This window comes from Camelus dromedarius, chromosome X (genome assembly GCF_036321535.1).
Source record: "Camelus dromedarius isolate mCamDro1 chromosome X, mCamDro1.pat, whole genome shotgun sequence".
NCBI lineage: Eukaryota > Metazoa > Chordata > Mammalia > Artiodactyla > Camelidae > Camelus > Camelus dromedarius.
In genome coordinates, this window is record NC_087472.1 from 26,425,905 (window position 1) to 26,449,996 (window position 24,092).

At 34.4% G+C, this 24,092-nt stretch overlaps 1 protein-coding gene across 1 annotated transcript in view; it reads right to left on the minus strand.

Moving 5' to 3' along the window:
- The window catches only part of WDR44 (WD repeat domain 44), a 68,820-nt gene that overhangs the window by 37,275 nt on the left and 7,453 nt on the right, over positions 1-24,092 (minus strand). Inside the window, exons 2-3 of the mRNA XM_010985857.3 lie at positions 8,199-8,232; positions 2,329-2,403 (exon numbers count right to left, since the gene is read on the minus strand). Coding sequence (XP_010984159.1) covers positions 2,329-2,403; positions 8,199-8,232 — 109 coding nt within the window. The remainder of the gene's footprint in view (positions 1-2,328; positions 2,404-8,198; positions 8,233-24,092) is intronic.

Sequence of the window (24,092 nt, forward strand, 5' to 3'; positions counted from 1 at the left end):
TGAAATAATCACCAGGCATAGTGGAAAGGCCTATGCCGCCAGAGGACTTCAAATGAGGTTGAAAACTTTAAGTCTTCTCTAATCCTTTATCTCTTCCTCTTCCAAACTCCTATCATTCTTACTGTTCATTATAATGAACTAGAATATAAATACACAGTAGTACATGAGCAAGCTCTGTACAAATATTTTCTCCACACCAGACAATTAGTTCCCTGAAAACAAGATCCATGTTTTCTATCTCTTGATACGCCCTCACAGCCCCTATTCACAGTACCCAGCCCTGTATTTTTTTTTTCTAGGTTTCAGGAGGCAGCAAATGGGGAAAGACCAAGAGAACAGTGAGAATCAAGACCAACATAGAAATGATCATGCTAAAGCAACTGTTTGTTTCCTATCACCTCCCTGCGTCAAACAACTGTTTTCCTAGCAACTGTAGAATAAAAACCAGATGTTTTAGTATGACATAAGAGGCATTCCCATAATCTGGCCCTAACTTTGGTCTCTAGACTCATCATCAAACATTCTGCACATTCCTCATCTCCATGCCTTTGGTTATGCCTTTACTCTCCCATCTCTGCCTGCCCAAATCTTATCCATTCATCAAGAACCAGTTCAGATGCTACTTCCTCCTTCCCCATTCCTACCCCCAAGCAGGAAGTAAAGTCTCCTTTTGTGTTCTTATAATAGTTTGCAAGTTTATTTGGATACTCATTACATTCTGTTTTTGTGTTTATCCAATTTCTTCTACTAAAATGCAAGTTACTGGGAACATTAATGTTGGATACTTAATTCAACTGAAAAGGCTAGAACTTAAAAAGTAACACCCAGTGTCTTAAGACTCACTCTACTGCGCCATAGTGTTTACTCACTATTTTTTCAGCTTCTAAACTCTCCTTAAGGATCACCTTTTGGGGAGCTACTAACTATAGTTACCCATTTGTAATTTATCCTAAAAAAATTATTAAAAATGGAAAAAAAAGCTCTTGTGGAAAATAGAAACATTTCAGGTTTTCAACAATAAAAATGGCTAGATACATTACATTTACTTGATGAAAGCTGATAGACCACATGAAAACTGAGTATTGAAATCATGTAGAAATATGATGAAAATCTAAAACTAGTAAGAGGAAAAGGTAGAATACAAAATTCTATCAAAAACAACAACAACAACAACAACAACAAATTCTATCTACACTACAATAAGGCCAAAAAAAAAAGTATGCAAATTAGTGAGAACCAGAAGGGAATGCCAAAAAATCAAGACAGCTGCTTGTTAGTGTAGAATTGTGGGCAACTTCTGATTAAAAACAAAAAAAAAATGGTGGTACCACTCTTGTCATCTTATTCATGCTGACACACAATACCATTTCTCCCAAAAAGGAAATTTTTCTTTTTAAAGAAAAAAGTATTATCACTATTAAAAAATAGTCCATTAAATTTCTAAATCCCATAAGGGTAGAACAGTGGATCTCCATTGTGGGTGATTTTTGCCAAGTACCCTGCCCCCAGACATTTGGTGATGTCTGGAGACATTTTTGGTTATCACAATAGGGTGGGGGGTAGGGGAAATGTACTGACATCTAGTGAGTAGACGCCAGGAATGCTGTTAAACATTCTATAATGTACAGAACAGTCTCCCCTTCCCTTGACAACAAAGAATTACTCAGCCCAAAGTGTTGCTGTTGAGAAACCCTGGGATAGAGAATGTGTCATCTTGTTGGTCTCTGGAAACCCACTGGCTAGAACAGTGCCTGGGGCAAAGAAAACACTCAAAACTAGTATAAATGAATGAACACATACCTTTCTTCCTCCTTGGGTTTTAGCCTGATACTGTGAACTACCCATTGTCAAAATTTTTACCTTATACTCAGTCTTTCCTCGTAAACCCAACTCTGAAGCTTCATACCATCAATCCTTTAAAAGGTATCAAAGGCACTAGCAGAGTAATGACTTCTTGTAACCTCTAAATCCTCAAGACATCAGAATTTGCTGCACTGAGCTTTTCAATACCTTTAACTCTTGGTACTAACCTGAAGAGTAGCTACAGCTTACTCTAATAAAAATAAAAGCATCAAAAATAAAGCACGTTATAAAACATTTTTCAAAACACTGTTTTAAGGATAAATTACCAATTACTTCAATTACAAAATGACTTCTAAAAAGCCTGATGCATCTTAAATCACAAATTCAACAGAGTCAAGAAACATTTACTGAACATCCACCACGTACAGGGCACTATACTAAAACAATATAGAAAATGTTCTGCTTTAAATATACCATTTAAATACGACATCTGCTCAGCTAATATTGACATTTTATCTTACCAACCTTTTTAGACACATCTTGTTTCAATTCTTGTACAGGAGACTCATTTCCAACTTTGTATGTGGTGTTCTCTGTTTCCTATTTTAAAAAGGAAAGAAACAGACCAAATGATGATATCTTTTCTTTAAGACTCTGTTTAAAATGGGTACAAATTAGAAATCATAGCATTAACAAATCAAAGGCACACAGAGGGCTTAGATATCTGTATACTGATAGATGCCCAGAGATTTTATGCCAATTGGGACAATGTAGTTTGCATAAGGTTACCAATCAGTAATTTTCTATTTGTCTACAGCAATAGGATATTTTCCTTTAAATATACCCAACCTTTTAACATTAAAAAACTATAGGAAGATAAGAACTACTAAGTACCTTTGCAGCTTAAAAAGATTAAGGATTTAAGGAAAGGGTTGAATCAGAATTGTTCTTTTTCTCAAAGTACTGCTCCATAAATATGAATAAATACAAAAGTACATAATGTAGAAAACCATATTCAGAGAATTGTTTTCTTAAAAGCAATGCTTTACATAAGAAGAATCAAGATTTAACTGGAAATTAAATGAAGTCCCCAGAACAGTAACAGATGAAAAATTTAAACCCACCAAAAATACATATATATCTACGTATACATTTATATACACATACGTACATATATATATATATTTGGGGGGTTAGAGAAGCTAGAAATGGATTTCTGCTGGAAAAAAATGTGGGTAAAATAAGATAATTATACATTTGCAAATCTTAACACAATATTCTTTTCTGTCTTAAGTTTTCTTTACATTTACAGAAGTATAGCAATTTGAACACTACTATTGATACTGAGGAAAAAAACTTTTCATAATTCTTGGTGTTTATCACAGAGCTTGTCAGAAGGTCACTATAACCATTTTTGGCAGATTAGTGACTAAAGATACATAAGGATGTATATGAGTATTAAGGTAGCAATTGTATAAGTATCAGGATATGATCATAATAGGCTCCATGATAAAATTACTCCAAAGATTATCATAACACTAGAGATTTAATGTGCTAGAGAAATTTCTGAAGGACTTTCAATTCTTCAAGCTGAAAAGTTGTTTCACTGGATTCCTCCCAGCATTGGGGAAATACTACTAATCTTACACAGATTCTTTCAGATAAAAGTTGCTTGATGGGATTTGAAGTGTTAGGAAAAATCCAAACTCTACCACAGGCCATGAAAGCCTAACATGATATGGCCCTGCCAACATCTCTGACATCTTCTACATCTCACACCTCCCTCTCCCACCACAATCCCATAATTACACTTTGGCCAACTGGATGGTTTCTTATTTTCCTTAGGGTCATAGCTCAAGGATGAAGATTTCTTTGAGTGTATGTCACTTCTGTACTAATGATTTGTGAAGCTGAGTTAGCCTTCCCTGACCACCTTAAAATAGCCTTACCTCCTTAAATTTCTATCACATTATCCTATTTTTTCTTTTTCTTCATTGTACCTACCATCTGAAACGACCTTGTTTATTACTTGCTTATATTTTATCTTGGAGAATGTAAGCTCCATGAGAGCAGGCAGGGACTTGTTTGTTTTGTCTACCACAACTTAACCAGCACTTAAAACAGTGCCCGGAAAAAGTAATCATTTGCTGAATGAATGCTGAATAATGCATGCTCAGGCTTTTCCTCAGTTAATACACAGGTCTTAAGCTTATGTATCTTTTTGTTGAATCTTGGTTTTAAACTGTAAAAAAAAAAACCCTCTAATTAAAACCAACTAGTTAGATAATCTTGACAAGATGAGGGAGAGAGAATTCTTGAAGGCTGATGGTCAGTAAGAATAGTTAATGCATATTAGAGAAACCCCTTCAACTCTCCTATAAATTACGTATTATCCTCCAATAACTGTCCATTAGTAAGAAAATCAGAAGCACTGTACAACCTGATTCTGTGGATATTTCCCCTAAGTTAACCTAAGCAAAAATATATACTAATAATTCCTGTACCTCAATTTAATTTGTTTTAATTAAATACTTAAAAAGATCACAGATTAACATTCTTACACTGACCAAAACTGCTAAGCAGTGGCTAGACTTCTATTTTATTTGGCTTTAACAAAACTCTCTTGGACTTTGAACTTTTGAAAGATATCAACTCCTGTAAGGTAACTGTTGCTGAGTCCTAATTTAAAGGAGTGACATGGCGCCTATCAGAGGATCTGATCTCTAGAGAAGTTAATCAGAAGATTTCTTAGTAAAACTTGATTTAGTAAATACAGTCATCTATGATTCTCTCCTTAGTGCTGTCTAAAGTCCAAGTCCTTCCCCCAATACCTCAACCAGGCTTTGGGGATAAAGCAATGGAAGCCAAGCATGTACCTGTAGACAACCAACACAAACTTAGCTAGACGTAAGCCAGTCCTCAATTATTACCTTTTTCTGGAGATGGGCTACCCCATTACTAAAGCACAGTTCCTACTAAATCCTAACTTCCCACCGTCAGGCCATTTCTCTAACTCCTACCTGTCACAACCTCAGAAACACGCTTCCTTAAAAGGTACGGTAGATCACTCAATTTCTAGCAATTCACACCACTGTTTCTCTCCATCTGTGTTGAATATTAGAGAGCTGCTTGTATCCTTCTCATAATATTCAGTTACAAGATTTGAGCTTTTTAATTTTAATAAGCACATCCAACAAAAGACTAACTCAGCTTCACAAATCATTTGTACAAAAGTGACCTACACTCAAAGAAATCTTCATTATTATCTACTAAAGAATATTAAGCTAAAAATGTTAGTTATTAAAAAAATTTAGGTCACTTCTAGTTTTTAGTAATGAGGAAGCAGAAGCTATTAACTGTGACAAAAGTGAAATAATAAAAAAAAAGTTTTAGAAATGTGACCTCCACTCTTTTTTGCTGAGGAGAGGGGAAAAAAAAAAAAACCAGGAAACAACGCTTAAATAGCTGTAATATCTATCCATCCATCCATTCCTATCAACACTATCCTGTTGGAGTCTCATATCTTGACATTCTGTCTCTTAATAGCTCTCTCTGCACTTAGTCTTTTTCCTCCAAACATTCTTCCACCCTTCTACCACTTATTTCTTGTTAATTCCCCAGCAAAAAACCTTGGAAAGCACAAATTGCCTTTTAAATATCTTGCTTCATAATTTTAAAGCCCAGAGTTCTTAGCCTGACAGTCAGGGCTCATGGAAGACTAGCCCCCAAGTTACTTTTTCAACATTTCACCACTGAAATGTTTACATTGGTCATACCAGTCTTTCAATGATCCCAGCAAATCCTCTGCCTTTGCAAGTTAATCAGTTCATACTATTGCCTAACATACAATGCTTTCTCAATTTTTCTTTGTCTACCTAAGCAAATCTCTTCCAGTTTTCAAAGCCTAGCACAAGTTCTACCTCCCCTCTAAAACTTTTCTCTGCTATTCCAGGTAACAGTGCTCTCATGACTCCTTTATTTCTCCCTGCCTCCTTCAAACTCCTTGTAGTACTTAAGGTCTATTCTATTCTACAAACATCAGTACTTCATATATTATCCCTTCCTATCTATGTCTCTTCTGTGAGATTGTAAAGTCATCAAAAATTGGGACTATATCAAATTTTTCTTTGGCTTGCTTAAGATATCAAAAGATATACTATTATACATAATAAGCACTCAATAACCCATGTACATCCATACCATAGAATACTATTTAACAATTAAAAGGAATGAACCCTTGATGCATGCAACAACTTGGATGGATCTCAATTATCTGAGGCTAATCTCAAAAGGTCACATATATATGATTCCATTTATAGGACATTCTCAAATGACAAAATTATAGAGATGGAAACAGATTAGTGGCTGCCTGGGGTTAGGGATGATGTAGGGGAGGTAGTGGGTGTGACTTCATAAAGGGAGATCTCTGTGGTGATGAAATAGATCTGCATCTTGATTGTGGCAGCGCTTACATGAATATACACATGTAATAAATTGACACAGAACTATACACTCACATTGTACCAATGTCAAGTTCCTGGTTTTGATACTGTATTATAATTAAGACATAACCCCTGGGGAAAATGGGTGAAGGATAACAGGACTTCTCTGTACTATCTTTGCAGCTTCTTGTGACTCTGTAATTATTTCAAAATAAAAAGTAAAAAGAACAATATCCAACTTCATATTTATTTACTAAGTATGTACATTTTCTATCTAATTTCATTCAAGTTAAGGACAATCTATGATTATTGAGATAAAATAAATTCCCCAAACCTATTTGTTATAACCCAAAAATATCTTAGCACTAAGTGGCTTTTAAAATCTACAAGCATAAACAGCAATTGTGGAGGGGGGGGCAGAGGGTACAGCTCAAGTGGTAGAGCGCATGCCTAGCATGCCTGGGTTCAATCCCCAGTACCTCCACTGAAAAATCAAATAAGTAAGTAAATAAATAAACCTAATTACTTCCCCCTGCAAAACAAAACAAAACAAAACAAAACAAAACAAAACAAAACAAAACAGCAATTATCTCTGGATAGGGGGTTTGGGAAGTGGAGGGTAAGGAATGGAAGGGTAGCTACATTTTCAACCAACTACTTTTTGCACTGAGTGAATTTTTTTTGCATATTTTTTAAATTGAAGTGTAGGCAGTTTACAATGCTGTGTCAATTTCTGGTGTACAGCATAATGCTTCAGTCATATATGAACATACATATATTCATTTTCATATTCTTTTTCACCTGCACTGAGCAAATTTTAATCATGTCCATGTATTATTTTCTTAAATGGTTTTATTAAATAGAGTCAATTCAAAGGGACTCTTACAAAATATAGGGAATAAAGAATTATGATATAACCTTTCTTAAGCACTCAGTTTAAGGAAAAAAAAACAGCATTACCATTAGCATTCAAGTCTTTTGTACATCATCTCCATTTCTTTTACATTCCTTCCCCTTCTGAGATGACTGATATCCTAAACTTTGTGTTTATCATTCCCTTGCTTTTCTTTATAGTTTTACTATGCTTGTATCTTTAAATAATATATTCTTTAATTTTGCATGCTTTTGAACTTAATATAAATGAAATCTTACTGCATGTATTTTTCTGTGACTTGTTTTTTTCCTCCACTCAACACTATGGTGCTGAAATTCATCCATGTTACCATGTATAACTAATTTATTCATATCCACTGCTAAAGAATATTCCATATACATATACCATAATTTATCAAAAAGATCAGTACTCAATGTGTATAAATAGAAGGTAGGGACACTGGAACTGAAAAAAAATAGGGCATGTTTGAGATTATACATGCATATGTACAGACATACACACAAACACAACCATACACAAATATACACATACAGTATATATTTCTATTTGATGTAAATAGTTCTGTTTGGTGATATTTTTGTATTTAAAATGGCTTTCATTGGCATAATGTCATATCAAACCACTTTACTTGGACATAAGGATAAGACTAATTTTTATATATACTGATGATATCAATACATGTGCCCAATAAGAAGTATACATGTGTTTCAGTTACTCCACTTGTTTTTCATGCAAATAATTATGTTTTCAATTAAAACACACACATACAAATACAAATATTTTATAATTTTTTATAAACCAAAGAAAACAATAATAAACCAAAGAAAAATCAGTGGAAATCTAAAAAATACTTATAGTCCCTTCCTTACAGTACAACATTTAAGTATTTCTAGAGTACCCAATCACACCTTGAGCAAGATACAACGACAATATTACTTAGCAAAAAATAAATTATAGATAGCAAAAGCAGAAAATGAAGAATTACGTAAAAGAGGAATGAATGAAAAGTTTATACGATCTATAGAAACATACTTATAATTTCAGAAAGCACAACTTACCTTTAATGTTGAAATCCCAGCCTCTTCTGGAGACCTGTTCAGAAATAAAAGCAAAGCGGCGTTCAATAGTGGAGATGAGAAGGGAAATAATTCCACAGACTCATTAAAGACAAGCTCACATTAAAATATATATATATATTGTAATTGAAAAAATCTTCTATACATCTAGAAGATGTAGAAAACATAAAAAATTAAAGTGATCCATAGTCTTAACCACCAAGAGATTTGAGTTTGTATTTTTTGTCCTCCTAGATATATAATACTATAATTAGCATCTTTGTGCATAAAATTTTGTGCTTCTCCATGATAAATTTATTTAAAATAAATTTCTCTAAAAGTGGAACTGCAGGTGAAAGGTAAACACACTTTTCAGCATTTTGAGAAACTCTCAAATTGCCCTCCAGAACAGCTGTACCAGTTTACACTCCCACTGCTGCGAGTGCCTGTTTCTTAATACCCTTGTGTATATATACCCTAAATAAATAAATAAAATGCTTAGGATGACACAATATTTTAAACTGACTATACTTCAATTTAAATATATATATGTAAAACATAAATAAATAAAAGTTAAAACATAAATAAATAAAATTTGTACTTCTCTGATTTACAATACGTATGAAAAGTTTCATATGCATTAGACATTTATTTTGCTTTTGAAAAGAGCCCATCTTTCTTCACAGCCCATTTTTCTACTGGAGCAAGCTCTATTCTTAAACACAGACTACTCTAGATATAAAATTTTAAAAAGTAGTTTTTCACAAATTACTCTCACCCCTACTACATTTTTCCTCAAACAGGAACAGTTTGACACCTGCTTCAAAGCATAAAGAAGAGACACATCTTTTATTTCAGGGTTATGCAGTAAGAAATACTTTTAAATGATTAATATTAATATGTCATTCCTAAATTTTTTTAAATGCAGTGATCACAGATAATACAACTTTGCGTTAAAAGGCACCTTCAAGATCATCTAATCATAGACCCTTTTTTTATAGATAAAAAAACCCGAGGTGCCAAGAGATTGACTTTCCCCAAAGTCACACATTTAGGGGCAGAACCAAGAGAAGCATTGAGTCCTATTATCATGCTCTTCATGTGCCAAACTGAGTAATCCATATTTGGTACAGGAATCTTTGACCTCTAATCAAAACAGTGTGATAAAAAATTACTTTTGCCACTCAACAGAAAATCAACTCCTTTATTCAACAAACATTTATGGAACACCTACTATGTACCAGGGACGAAAAGAAAGTTGATTAAGACACAACTCTAGTTTAAGTTTTTTTTTTAAAGCTTGTTTAAAAAACAAAAAAGGTAGCTATATAAAATAGTGCCCACCCATTTAATTGCAATTTCTGGACAACATAATTTTCATGTTAACAAAGGAAAATTTCCAGAAATGAAGATTTTTATATCTCCAATAATTTTGCTTCCCTGGCAAACATACACTGCTCTGTAACAAAATTCTATTTATCCAGAGATGATCAAGAGCAAGGCTACTCCAATTTAAAAAAAAAAAGAATAAAGATTCTACATTAAGGATGCATAAAACAAGTGCAATCAAAACAATAACAAAAATTTTTAGAACAAAAACAAAAATTCTTGAAGGGGCTCAAATTTCCATGTGGCACCTATTCTGAATGCCAATCAGGGGGGAAAAAATCAGAGACAAGAGGAAATAAGATTAAAAAAGCAAAAACAAAAACTTAAGTCCTATGAGGTAGAGAAGGAAAGAAAAAGAAAATCTGCCTTCCTGATGACCCCCCACTTTGAGAAACCTGACTAGGTTTTTTTAGCTGTCAAAAAAAAACAGAATAGGGCAGCACATTTATCTCTTGTATGTAACCGGTTTCATAAAGATAACTTTCTGGCTGATCATTCACAGGATCTAAATTACAGACCAATTGTTGACACACATGGAAATAGTTCGGATTGGATTTACCTATAGCTGTGTACAAACTATAAACAGTAATTTATTAATTCCTTTTGAGAGCCAAGAGAACACAGTGAAAAGAGCATGTGCTTTTGGAGCAGATAAACCTTGTCTGAATATTGTTTCTGCCATATAGCCTATGTATGATCTTCGTCAAATGATTTAATTGCTCGAAGCCTCAACCTTCTCCTCTGGAAAAGAGGTAAAACCATCTATACTCCATAGGACTACTATAAGGATTAAGTGAGAGCGCACATGGGGCACACACAGTCAGTGGTAGTTTCTTCAGCAGCTCTGAATTGCTCCATTGAAACTCACAAATAATGTGTCACCAAGTTTCTCCAAGAGACTTTGGCAGTCTGTCAGTAGTGGGGAGCCTGCGACCAATTTCTGGAACACAGAAAACATACCCTACCAGCCCGTCTATCTCCAGCCCATTTAACAACAGGGAACATGAAAAACACCAGATTATGCTGAGCTGATGATAAAAATAGGATCCTGCTTGCATTTTGTGATGTCATTAAACAAAAAATGAATAACAAAAGCCACTAATGTTTGTAACATATTTTAAATATTATAAAGTTAAGGTCTTGGTAGGTAGTAAAACATTTCATAGCTTCTTCCAGTCTAATTAAGCCTAAAATTGTCTTTAACAGGGTAGTCTGTAAGACCAAAATTATTCTGTGACACATTTTTTATCTATTTATAGAACATTAGCATCTAGTAAAAAAGTAAAAGCATATTTATAATTTGCAAAGTTGGCTAAAATCATGATGGGAAAAGAATAATTCATTTCACCATAAGAAACAGTAAATTATTATTTAGTATTCCCACAGGAATACTTAACAGAAGACTTGTAATAATAATCGCACAATGACCATCACTTACTAAGCATGTGCCAAAAATTGTGCTAAGACTTAACTTGTTTTAGCTTCTTTAGTCCCCACAACTTTCCAATGAGGTAGTTATATTACCTTCCCTATTTTACACAACAAAAAAACTGAGGCTTGGGTCAGATGAGGTAATTTAAATTGCACTTCTAGTAAATAGTTGGGCCAGAATCTGATCCTGGGCAATCTAACTCTAGGGTCCACTCTCTCAGCTACTTTGCAATATTGGCTCCTTTCTGTGCAAGGTCTTAAAAGATGACGGTTTTGAAAATATTCTAAGCGGTGCTATGAATGCCAAAGTAAAGGCAATTAGCGCTGCTTCTTGGGTTGGACTAAACTGATTAAGTCAAAGGCTCTGAATCCTGATCTGCCTTTAACAACTACAATTAATGCCTAATTGATTTGGCATGGCTGGGGAATAAAATAATGAAATGTTCTATATATAAATTGCCCGAGAGATGAAGCTTCTCTTTGAGTGCCAAACTTCCGAAAGCATTTTAATTATTTTTGAATTTCAAATTTCAAAAGCAGCTTGTAAATAAGTACATTATAGACTAAGCCTTGCCATTTCAGTAATCTTTCCCTTGAAAATACCTTCTTAAACAAAGGATTTACAATTGTACATTTCTTACTGATTCAGAGTAATTATCATGCTCAAATACTACACTCTATTTTAATACAGTAATGCCCCTCCAGGGACCCTAAGGTGCAGGGAATTTATTTGCCTTCGCACTATAAGACCCTAGGCTACTATGCTTGGAATGTCTGTGTTTTATAGTTTTGCATCTCTCTACTCAATTGAAGTGTCAGTTCTTACAGCTGGCCAAATGCCTGCCTTTAAAAGCTTTCCTCCCCATCCCCTTCTAATTTTTGCTTCTAGTCTGCACTGAGCTGGGAAACCAGACTTTTAAAAATGGAATTGTATGGTAGAGGAAGAATCCAGAGATTCTGAGAGTCTCCCCAGACAACCATTCAACTCTTCTCTGTAATTCAGTGTCTAATTTCAAAGTAGAGATAATAACATTATACTATTTCAGAGTGATTATGTGCCTAAAGAAAATAACTATTCTTGTTCGAGTTTGGGGACTGGAGAAATAGGGGACTAGGTCAAGAAAATTGAGTTCTACTCTTGGCTTTCCCAACCAACTACCAGCAAGAGCTTTAAGCAGGGCTTTTTAGAGTTTCTGTAATTTTAGGAAATTTTAAGACCCTTCACTGGTTTGGTAATGAAGATGTAATTTTTATACCAAGATTAATGATCTAAATTTTATACTCTTTGATTCCTTTAAACTTGAGATATATTATAGAAAACATAGACATAGTCCAGCGCGCACACACACACACATCCAGAAATGTCCAGTTAATACTTTGATCCACCTAATCAACTAGAAAAATATTCCTTCACAATTTTCCATAGATAATGGAGCAAATTAGATTCCTCCTGTTTAAAGGTTAAGGTCAGTAATTTTTCCCAGAAAAGGTAAAAATGCCTACATAAAATACCCCACACAAGTGAGAAGTCTTAAGAAAACTCTGAGGTAACAGAGAGACATATTTAAGTATTGGTAGTTTACCCCACTTTAAATAAAACCTTTATAAGCCAAAATGAGAACTTCAAAAGTTCATTTTTTATTTCAAAAGTTTTCATTTTAGGGCATTCTTAAATCAAATGTTTTTGATGCATTTAAATACTAGATTAATACAATTTAATTGAAATAAGAAATCTGTTTCTTAAAAAGCTGAGCAAAAATATAACTGTAATGGGCTAAAACTTCCTTGATCACCTAATAGCGTAAAAAAAAAATCTTCCAACATATTCATACTAATCACAAACACAGTAAATCTTTGATTTTGCAGCATAATTTCTGAAATTGAAGACAATATCTATCAATGGTACTATTAAACTCAAACATGAAAAACAATTTTTGAAATAGCTCCAAAATAAAGTCTACTTTAAACAAGTATTGGTATTCTACTAAAAATAAAAAAAAAAACAACACCCACATGGCTTATGGATCCAATACTTAAATTATTTTTAGTGTGGTTTCCACTTAGGTTTTGAATATAAAAGCAATTTTAAGATTAGTACTTCAGCAACTTTCAATACAAAGAGAATATTTTAATTAATTATATCCTGTTTTCTGTAGGAAAGTTATTTTCATGTACACGCTATGTTGAGTTTATACTAACGAAGCTCATGTTTGGATATAAAATAATGTGACAGATGCTTTCTCCAGTCCCTATCCATTTAGCATTTTAATTATATGAGTTTTCCTTTTACAGCTAGGATATTTGTGTTCAGTACCAACGCATTTTAATACCTGCACAATATTCATTATCTTAAAAATGTTATGTGGCTTCAAAACACTGCTCTGGTCACTTTGCAAGATGGTATAGGAATTATTTTTCTTTTATAAACTATGACCTGATCCAGTAATAACCTTCAGATACCTGAGGTAAAGTTTCATTAGAATAATAAGGTGATTACTCCCAAAGGTGGGTGCCTAGTCCTAGGATTTGGATCTGATGACAATAATTACAACCTACCCAAAGTTGCTCACCAAGTTTCCATAGGAAGCAAATTCTATGTCAAATCTTTTATAAACTCTGACATAGTAATACTGCATTCAATACAACTTCAGTGAAAGGTACAAATATGCAAGCAATGCAACATTTTATTAAAAACCCTCTTAGCTTGATTTTGGAATTTGCTAAACTCTATTCTCTAATTTAGTATGTTGAAAACAGTATTCATTTACTTAATGGAAACAAATCAATCCAATAGAAGATGCATAGCAATATGCTATTTTTAAGAGATTTGGATGCAACATTAACTGTGGGTTTTCTGTCACAGGTTAGAAGTGAGCACACTACCTATTGATGTTATGTAGTGTTAAAAAGAAATTAATAGCAATTCTTTTCAAAATCCTAAAAGGATTTTAAAAAATCAGTAAGAAGGGAAGAATTTTTTTTAGTGTTTGAAGGAAGTAAGCATCATTTAGACCAACTATCTCATTTCACATGTGAGGAAAATGAGGCCAAAGGTTAAATTAATCCATTCAACATTTACTTACTGCTTACCACTTACCAGCACAGTGCTAGGCACTGAGCGTAAATTAGTGAACAAAGCAGACACGGTCCCTGCCCTCCCAGAGCTTATGCTAAGATCAAAGGCCTACTTAGGTCCAGGACCCAAGTCTCTTTGCTGATTCTAAAAAACTGCAGCCTGTCAATTTACTCTAATAATTCTAATATTCTCTTCCTGGTTTCACATAGGTAGGTAGCTGGTCAAGTGAAACTGGCCATTTATTAAAGCCTTAGTTATCTAGGAATACTACCACAAATTTCCTAGGGAAGACTTGGGGGGTCCCAAAAACTGAAAGGGCAAAATAATATCAATCTGGAAGGAAAAGGGCTATAAGTTTAGCTACACAGTGAAAGAACATGAGCTGGAATCAGTAGATCTGAGTTTTAGTCCTGAATCTGCCAGTAATAATGTATGTGATCATAAAAAATATTTTGGGGGAGTTTTTCCAACTTTTAATTATAGCTATTTCAAACATATACAAAATTGGGAGAATAATATTATGAACCTACATGTACAACATGTTGACCACGGTCAATAATGATTAATATCAATACCCCTCCCTCCACTCCCCTGCCAGATTATTCTGAAGCAAATCTCAGAAATTATTTCATTTTTACTCATAGAAACTTCAGTACGTATCTAATAAAGAAGTCTCTTTAAAACATAACCACAATACTATTATCAAATTTAACAATTCCTTATTATACAAAGTCAACATTCAGACTTCCCAGATTACCTCAAATTTTTCTTGACAGTTGGTTCACTTCGATCAATATTCAAATAAGGTCCATGTGTTGCAATCAGTTGATATGTCTCTTTCAATCAGTAGGTTCCCTTTCATTCTCTTTTATTTCTTGAAGCTCATGTATTGAGGAACTAGGCTGTTCATCCTGAAGAGGATTTTTTGGGCAGTGACACTATTATGTATGATACTATAATAATGGATACATGCCATTATGCAGTCGTCCAAACCCATAGAATCTACAACACCAAGAGTGAATTCTAAGGTAAACTATGGACTTTGGGTGATTATGGATGTGTCTACATAGGTTCATCAATTGTAGCAAATGTAGGAGATGGCTATATATGTAAGTGCGGAAGGGGTATATGGAAAATCTCTGTACTTTCCTCTCAATTTTGCTGTGAACCTAAAATTGCTCTAAAAAATAGTCTTAAACAAACAAACAACACTAGGTTGTTCACCCTGTAGAATTTCTCACTGTCTGAATTTTGTTGATTACGTCTCCATGGTAACATGTCATACGAAATATTTTAAATGAAAATATGCAGAAGAGATTGGAGGGATGGAACAGGCACATATCCAAGGAAAAGTGAAAAAACCTAAGAACAGTGTCAGAAAGACTGGTGCTCAGAATGTGCTAGGATCTAAAAAAAATTACCAGAGACAGTTTTTCATTATTTTAATTTACATTCAGAACAAGAACAACAAAAAGAAAGTGCAGGTCTCCTTATACATGGATAAGGAGTATAATGTAAAAGGCTGATTCAATTCTTTCTTTTCCAATGAAGATTACTGATAGTGAAACCAGAAAGGGAAAAACAAATTTTAGAATGAGGAAACTGAATCCCAAAACATTCAAAGAGATAAAAGCACCTAGCTACTCTAAATGAGTTCAGTTCTCCTGTCCCAGACAAATTATATCTCAGTATATTCTGAGAATTTACAGAGCTCAATCTCTACCTAAAACCTCTGAAAAATCAGTGAGGATGGAAGAGGATGCTAAGGAAAACATTCTAGTAGTCAACACTGGAAAGCTGGGAGATGCTGCAAACTATGAACAGATTTGCTTGATGTCAATCTCAAGCAAAATTCTTAAACACATTGTGAAATGGTTTAAGAACCCTAGGTGTGGGGAAAAGAAACTAAGAGTCAGTAAGCATTCACAGAAAGCCAATCATGCAAAATTAATCTAATATCCTTTTTTGATAGAGTTACTAGCCTCGAATATAAAGGGAATACTGTACACACAGAAAAAATCTGGATTTAAGCACTGAATTTTATAATTCCTTCATGATATCCTTTTAGACAACAATACACTTAGGTGTATTGGTAACTGGTTGAATGTTACTCAAGGTGTGTTGATCAATGAAAAACCATAAGAAAATACCAAATAATTTTTCTTGTGCTCTATCCTACTTGATGTTCTTACTAATGTCTTATATGAGGACGCTGATGGCATATCTACCAAATTTGCAGATGGCACAAAGTTGGAGGGATAAGGAATATACTGGCTGACAGGATCCAAAAATATCTCAACAGGTTAGAATGGTAGGCCAAATCTTAACAGAATGTAATGTGATAGGGATAAATGTAACATGCATGATTGGGGAGATATGATTTAACAACAGATCATGTGAAAACATTTTAGGTATTTTGTTGATTGCTCAGACAGAGTAAAGGCTGTGATATGACTGCTGAAAAAGCTAATGTGATCTCAGGCTGAATTAACAGAACTATTATGTCCAGGGCAAGGGGAGTGGTAACTTCTACTCTACTTCTCACTGATAAAAGCATACTTAACAATATCATGTATCATTGGAATACTACATTTTAAAAGGAACACTGATAAAACAGAACATATCTAAAAGAGAGAAACCAATTTGGTGAACGTTCCAGAAACTGAGTAGAATGATACAAAGAACTAAGGATGACTAACGCAGAGAAGATAAGAAAGAAATGAATGCCTCTTTACACTTTTTTGGATTTATTTTGGAAAGTACAAGCAGTGAAACTTTCCACATAGGCTAATTCTGTTACCAAAACTTATGTTTTAATTTAACTTTTAAACTGTTATTCTATATTCAATATGTACAAGAGTATCATGTAGCATACACATGTAATTATGAAGCATAACAAATAAAATGAACTGTGACTGTACCATGTCACCTGAGAATGAGAACAGCATCCAGACCAGTGCAGCTACTGTGTGCCCTCTTCTGTGCTTTCCCTTAGTGGGAACCACCAGCCCACATGGGACTTATCTTTCCCCTTCTTTTTCATTTTTAAAATGCAGTATATCTCTAAACGATATACTGTTAAGTTTTGCTATTTCTGAGCTTTGTTTTCACTGACACACTTACAAAGAAAAAAGTGTTGGGCTCTTAAAATTAAAAATGCACTAAAAAATCTTGGTACTGTGTCAAAGGCTACCCTCGTCACTACACACTCAGTTGTATTTCAGTCTCACAACTGTGCCGATACCCACTAGTCACCTGCTTTCCACCCCCGCCAGGGTTGTCAGAGTTAGCAATGACAAATACAGGCTGCTCAGTTAAATTCCAGTTTCAGATAAACAACAAATACATTTTCAGCATAAGTATGTTTATGTGAAATTGAGATTTAACTGGGAGCCCTGTATTTTATTTGGCAATTCTACCCTATTCCTAAATTAAGTAAGTGGCCAATTAATCTTATGGTCTGTTCCTGTGTGATAAAGGGACAAAGTGGGAGGAATTGCATGGCCAATGTCACTGTATAAATATTAATCTAAGTATTCAACAGCATTCACTGACTGGGGAAAAAAACTGCACATGTGTGAATTCAGTCAAAGCTTTTCAGGGGGGTGGGTATAGCTCAGTGGTAGAGCGTGTGCTTAGCATACACGAGGTCCTGTGTTCAATCCCCAGTACCTCCATTAAAAAAAAAAAAGCTTTTCCGGACAATGCACTCAGTTTATATGCCCAAATGCAAATATTGTATATATGCTATTATGTATATTTTCCAAAAACACTCAGTGAAGAGTAGAAAGGTGTATTAACAGCTTCGTTGTTTTGGCTTAGATTGAATTCCACAAAAAACAAAAACAAAAACAAGGTGGCTACTGTAAACAAACCAACAAATCTCTAGATACATAAATTGACTTATAACCATTATTTATAGATATTTGTATCATTTTGAACTGTCCTCAGACAACAGGTTAAAAATGAAGTTAGCCTATAAAGGCCAAATAAACATCAATAGATAACTTTCTGGATAAATAATCAATTAAAATTATGTTGTCATTGAAAAGGGATTCATTATTCAATTTACAAAGTTATTTTAGGACACTCTTCACTTCATAAAAGGGGTATTAGAAATATTTCAGATACATTGTTTCTTTTTCAATCAAAAAACTGACAAGCCTTCTGCAGTATGAGGTAGAATCTGCTTTTCAATTCTGTCAATACATGATCTCAACATCCTCCCACAACCTGAAGCACTAATAGCTCCTAGATTTGAATGGCAATCAATGTAAGTGTGTATTAAGAACCCATATAGATTAGATTCCTCAAATAGAAGCCAGTTGCATTTCCTCGCCTGTCTTACTGCAAAACCGACATTTTGAGATGAGGTACTGACATGGCTGACTATTGTAGGAGTCTAACATGGTTTTTCAGAGCTTCAGCTAGTGGTTTCTCTGAAGGCAATCATTGGATCACCTTTTCCAATTTTAAACACAAATCTTCATCACTCATGCACTGTGGCTTTAGGATAATCAGGACTTAAAATCACGGTGCCAGTGCTTAAGTCTACTTTTTAAAAGAACACTGAATTTCTACCGTTTCAAAGAGCCAGGTCCCATAAACCATCCTACCTCTAGTTTCTCACCCTTTAGCTATAGACACATTCTCTGCCTTTTGGATTTGGTGTTTTTGTTCCCTCTTACCTGAGGGTTAACTAAAACACACACACACACACACACACACACACACACACAATCTATACGCCTTCTGAGAACAGGGTGGAAGGAATGTGCAGACTAAATGTACATTTGCCACCTGCTTCACAGTCAACTAAACAACTAGGAATTAAAAGACCCATTACCTAAAGCACACAAAATGTAAGAGTAATCTCACATTTAACATTTCCATTTCTAGACTTCTCTTTATACTGAGTAAAAAGGACACACCAGCAATCGGGCAACACAGAGAAAAATGGACTAACGCGGTCTTCTTTTCTTTTTCTGTCAGTAAGAGGGCTCAAATTTTTATTTTAGGTTCTGAGAATAAAAGGTGGTTGGCTCTGAAGAGGCCTCTTGTCAGGTTGCAAAATTCCTGACAGACTCTAAGAAGGTAAAAAGGAGCAATGACATGGAAGGAAGAGTACAGAGTGAGTCAGCTAGAATAAAGCTGGTGGCTTGGCAAACATTGTTCTTGTAAGAAGGTGACTACCAAGGGCTTAACAGAGAATCGCCTTATAGCTTGATTTTGTTTTTACCCACATTGTCTTTTTGTCTTTGCCATCAGGAAAATATAAAAGTAAGATGACCTTAAGCAGGACATCAAGGAATTGAATCGAGCAAAGAATAGCTTGCCTGTACAGAAGTGTCGGGATTCTAAGGTTCTTGAGGTGAACAGGAGATGAGTATAGATAAGGCCCCAGCAAGTCATTAAAGTAAGTGGGTAATGAAAGGGTTTTGATTTCTAAAGCCCAGCAAGTTGAAATAGGAAGATCTGATGGCAAACCAAGGCCAACGCAAAAGTGCTAAGTCTAAGCTAAGAATCAGAAGGGTTCTGGTGCTCACAAAACACTGATGTGAGGATTTCTTCCCTGACTTAGGCAAGGCAGGAAAGCAAAAATCAAAAGCAAAAACAAACAAAACCCCAAGTTCAAGTTGAACAAAAATTAAGAACAGTTCAAATTTAGAGAACAACATACTGCTTTATTTTTTAAATCTTATTCTAAGTGCATAGTTTTAAAAAATTCGGTATTCACTGGAATTAAAATGTATATAATGATGCATATACATCATTAATTAATGCATTTGTTAATTAGTTATATTCTTATGGCATGTTTTACTAGATTATATGCTAGCATAATACCCTCCATAAAAGGGGGTTTCCCTAGATACATGGTAATACTGGTTTATTAACAAGATTAACAAAAAGCCAATAATATAGTTATGGCAGTTATCTAATAGGGAATTAACTGAATCCTTAAGATGTGGATTACTACTTTTATTAGCCTTCAAAAGACCATTTCAAGTTTTAAATACTATGAAAGCCAAGAAGTAGAATATATCTAAAATACCTAATAACTATTTTATCAATGATGTTAAGAGAAATAGATGGTGAGAAAATTTGGCACAATGGCTCTGTTTTCTGAAAGTAGGTTTTGTCGCAACATTTAAAAATGATCTATAATGAAATCAAAGGAAACTTTATAATGAAATATAAATCCAGTCATATTTAAAGTAATTACAAACTTAAAGTGGACCCTTAAGCAATAATATCTTGTCTAAAACGACGTGATTTTTTCAAAACTAATTTGCATAATTCATATTATTTTATGCCATATTCCTGAAAGAACAGCTTGATAATCTGTTTATTGACAAAATAACAGAAAAATATAACAGTTCCCTGGGCCTACTCAAGAATTCTAAACTAAAAACATTCTACTCTGCACATTTACAACCATTCAGTAAGTACCCACATGCAAACAGTAACTCCAGGATAGGACAGCTATATCACAACGTCCCAATTTGTCAAAGTGGATTTGATAAAAGTCACATCTATTAATGATTCAAAGTAATTTCTAGTAAAATCGCAACAGAAACAGAAAACTAAATTTATGACTGTCTGGAGAAGTCAATACTAATGCAATCATGCTAAATCACTTTACTTTTTCAAAAGTAAACAAGATATTGGGCTACAGGCCATATTACAGAAGCTTTATCAAGTTAATGTGCTAACATGATTTTGTAATGTATCTAAAACACCTAATGGTGTACTAACCTTAAAAAGCAAATGCCAATAACTTGTAAGGTCACCCATATAGAAATTAGAGCTCTAAAGAAACTGTCACAAGCCCTTCTTTTAAAAAATTTAAATAAATCAATTCTATTATCAGTGAACTGATTATTTAGACTGCGATTCTTTGATTTTCTCCTTCTGAGTTCACTATTCATTACCAAAGATGGGAGAGGAACAAAAAAAAAAAATCAAACCAAACCATTAATTATGTTTCTTAAATTACAAAAAAAAAATACTGTTATCTCTGATAAAGATTTGACGGGAAAGGAAGTTGTAAACTAATGACTAAACTGAGGTTTTAGTGTAACTGGTAACATTTATTTTTTTCTATTTTTTTCCCACGGGGGGAGGTAATTAGGTTTATTTGTTCGTTTGTTTGTTTTAAGAGGAGGTACTGGGGATTAAACCCAGGACCTCATGCATGCTGAGCATGCACTCTACCATTTGAGCTATACCCTCCCCCTCTCCTTTTCTTTTGTAACTGGTAATATTTAATTATTCATGTTCTCCCTCAATATCATGAATAATAGAAAATTGGGCATATTTCGGTAAGATTTAATATTAAGCACTTTAGTTTATAAATTCTACTTTTATGCTTTATGTATCCGAATTTCTACTTCTGCATTCTTTAATGAAAGTTGTATTGATAAATGTTCTAGAAAACTCTCAAACTACCTAGAATGCTTACCTACATAAAACAATCTGTAGGTCAAGTTTATTATTTAAAAAAGATTATTCCTTATTTACATCTTAAATAGTAATTACTGAGAATGTAATTTTGCTAATTATCTAGCTACTATGAGTGCATTTTCCCATTAATGTGATAGCCAACAGAGGTCTGATTAGGTGGAAAATATTAATAACTACCACATGCATTCATTGTGACTGCTAGAAAACACCTTTGAAGGGGAAGGGAAAAAAAAGAAAGAAACATTGTGTTTCCAATTAGTGGCTTGTAGCCAAAAATATGAATCAGAGTTAGACAAAAAAAAAAAAAAAAGGGAAAAAAACCCCTGTGGCCTAACTAAACAACTGACAACAATCTACAAAACAATTACAGAAAAAAAAAATCTGGGATCAAGACCTTTTGATGAGGTACAGAAGCCCAAATCACCAGTGTTTCACATATTGTGGGGTTTTCCCTTAGGAACAAAGAACATACCCTTTGAAATGCAGTTAGCAGTGTCTGGGATCCAGCTCTTTCAGTAGCAAGGTTATTTTCTGACTTAGCTACCATACCATAATCAATTCTGTCAAAGCTTAAAAAGAAAAGCATAAAAAATACTTCTTGTTGTTTTAAACAGTAAATTATACATAACCAAATGTCAGGAAAGTCAGCCTCATCATTCTAATAATTGACATTTAAAATATACATCGCAAAATGTTTACAGTTTAGAAAAGGAAAGGAGGGAGGACCCTAATGTTTTGCATCTCCATTCAAAACCATCATCTGATTACCACAAATTAGTGAAGTTCCACTTTTGCTGGCTGTCCTTGAGCCTAGTTTTTTCTTATTTGCAAAATTAGGATAATAATTGTCCTGCCTATCTCACAGAACTTTTAAAACGAATGTCCAACATTAGTTGACATGGCATTACCATTCTTTGCGTGTTTAACAACATGCAGTACTATAATGTTTCTTCCCTATTGCGAATACACTCATCCCTGAAAAACAAAAGTTGCTAACAAGGAACGATCTGATTGCAGCATAACTGGCAACACCTCCCAAGGCTTCACTGTTAACATTTAGTATTTATTGCATACAGGATGTCCCCAAGTTACAAAGGTCCCACAAATCCAAAACTTGTCCTTGCCTCAACCCGTTCCCTTTCTTCCCTCTTCACTCTTACAGGACCTGATGTGATGTGGATGTGAGGGAGTGGTGGGGGGTGAAGATGTGAGAGAACCAGGAAGTCAGAAAGTAGAAGAAACTGTGAAGAAGTGGAACACCACAGAGCATGCCTATTCACCATCCATATCGCCACCTAAACCTTTTGTAGCTGCTACACCTCAACTGCAGACATTTCTCTATGCTGGGAAATAAGGCAAAGGTTAAAAGTCAACAGCCAGTAGCTATGACCTGGGATAAAAAGGATAGTAAAGTTCACTTAAAGGAAAAAAGACTGATCTGTCATTAGCCTTAATCTCTAAAGCCAATCCCATAAAGATAAAACACCAATTGCAAAATATTGACAAACTTACTCACTTTCACTCACGAAGATACTAGTTTTATCAAGCTACCTATTCATTCTGTTCACCTACCTTCCACTAGTCCAATGACCTACCCAACCCGTGACACTAACCAGTTCCACTTACCAATGCGTCTGCTATATCCAATTGAACCAATCTTTCCCTTATTCCTTTCCAAAGGCCCATCCATTCACATATATTTCATTCATCACTGTTCTTTCTCAGTTGTAAAGAACGGCAAGTTATTATGTTGGGGAAATCTCTGTACTAATGACTTTGGGATAAGCTAGGAAGGAGAAAGTTGGGGGTGAATTGGGTGGAACTGGGGCTGGGAGAAACATTCAAACCACCTGCCATTTGAGTAGATAAGCGTATTTTAAAATAGAAAATTTTAAAAACCACACAGAATGTTCATAGTCCTGCTAATAACTAGAAAGATGATTCCCTCATTCTCCCAATTTAAATAAAGACTTTCAGGAACAAATTTAAAGGAGGACTATGGATATTAAGTTCATCCATGGCTAGTCTTTTTAGTTCAAGAGCAATGCCAGAAAGAACACTCCCACTTCTCTTGAGCCTACTTAGTAACCAGGATGCCTGCTTCTGAGAAACTGGTTTTGAATGCAGCTCTACGTTCTATTTACTGGTTCTTTAGAGAGCTTGATCTGTGGTTCATAAGAATGTCTATGGTTCAGTAAGTTTGTACTGGAATAGTCCATTACAATTAGTAGTGGTCAAGTAGGTTTTATACAGGTATGGCCTGCTCTGTATAGGCTACCTACTGGAAAACATTGTTAAAGTCAGTCGTTTCCGAAAATTCATTTCCATTTTCAGTAGTTTCCAAAAACTTTATGCTTCACCTTTGGCCTTCTTTTTAAAAAAAATTTTATCTCCCCCCCACCATTCTTTTTAAAAATTTTAAGAATAAGGGCCCTATGGATAAAGTAAAACCTTTTCTGCTCCTAAGTCTATTTGTGCAATTAAAATAAAGTTCTCCTTAGCGCATCATCAGAATTTAACCAGTTTTGAATAGGATA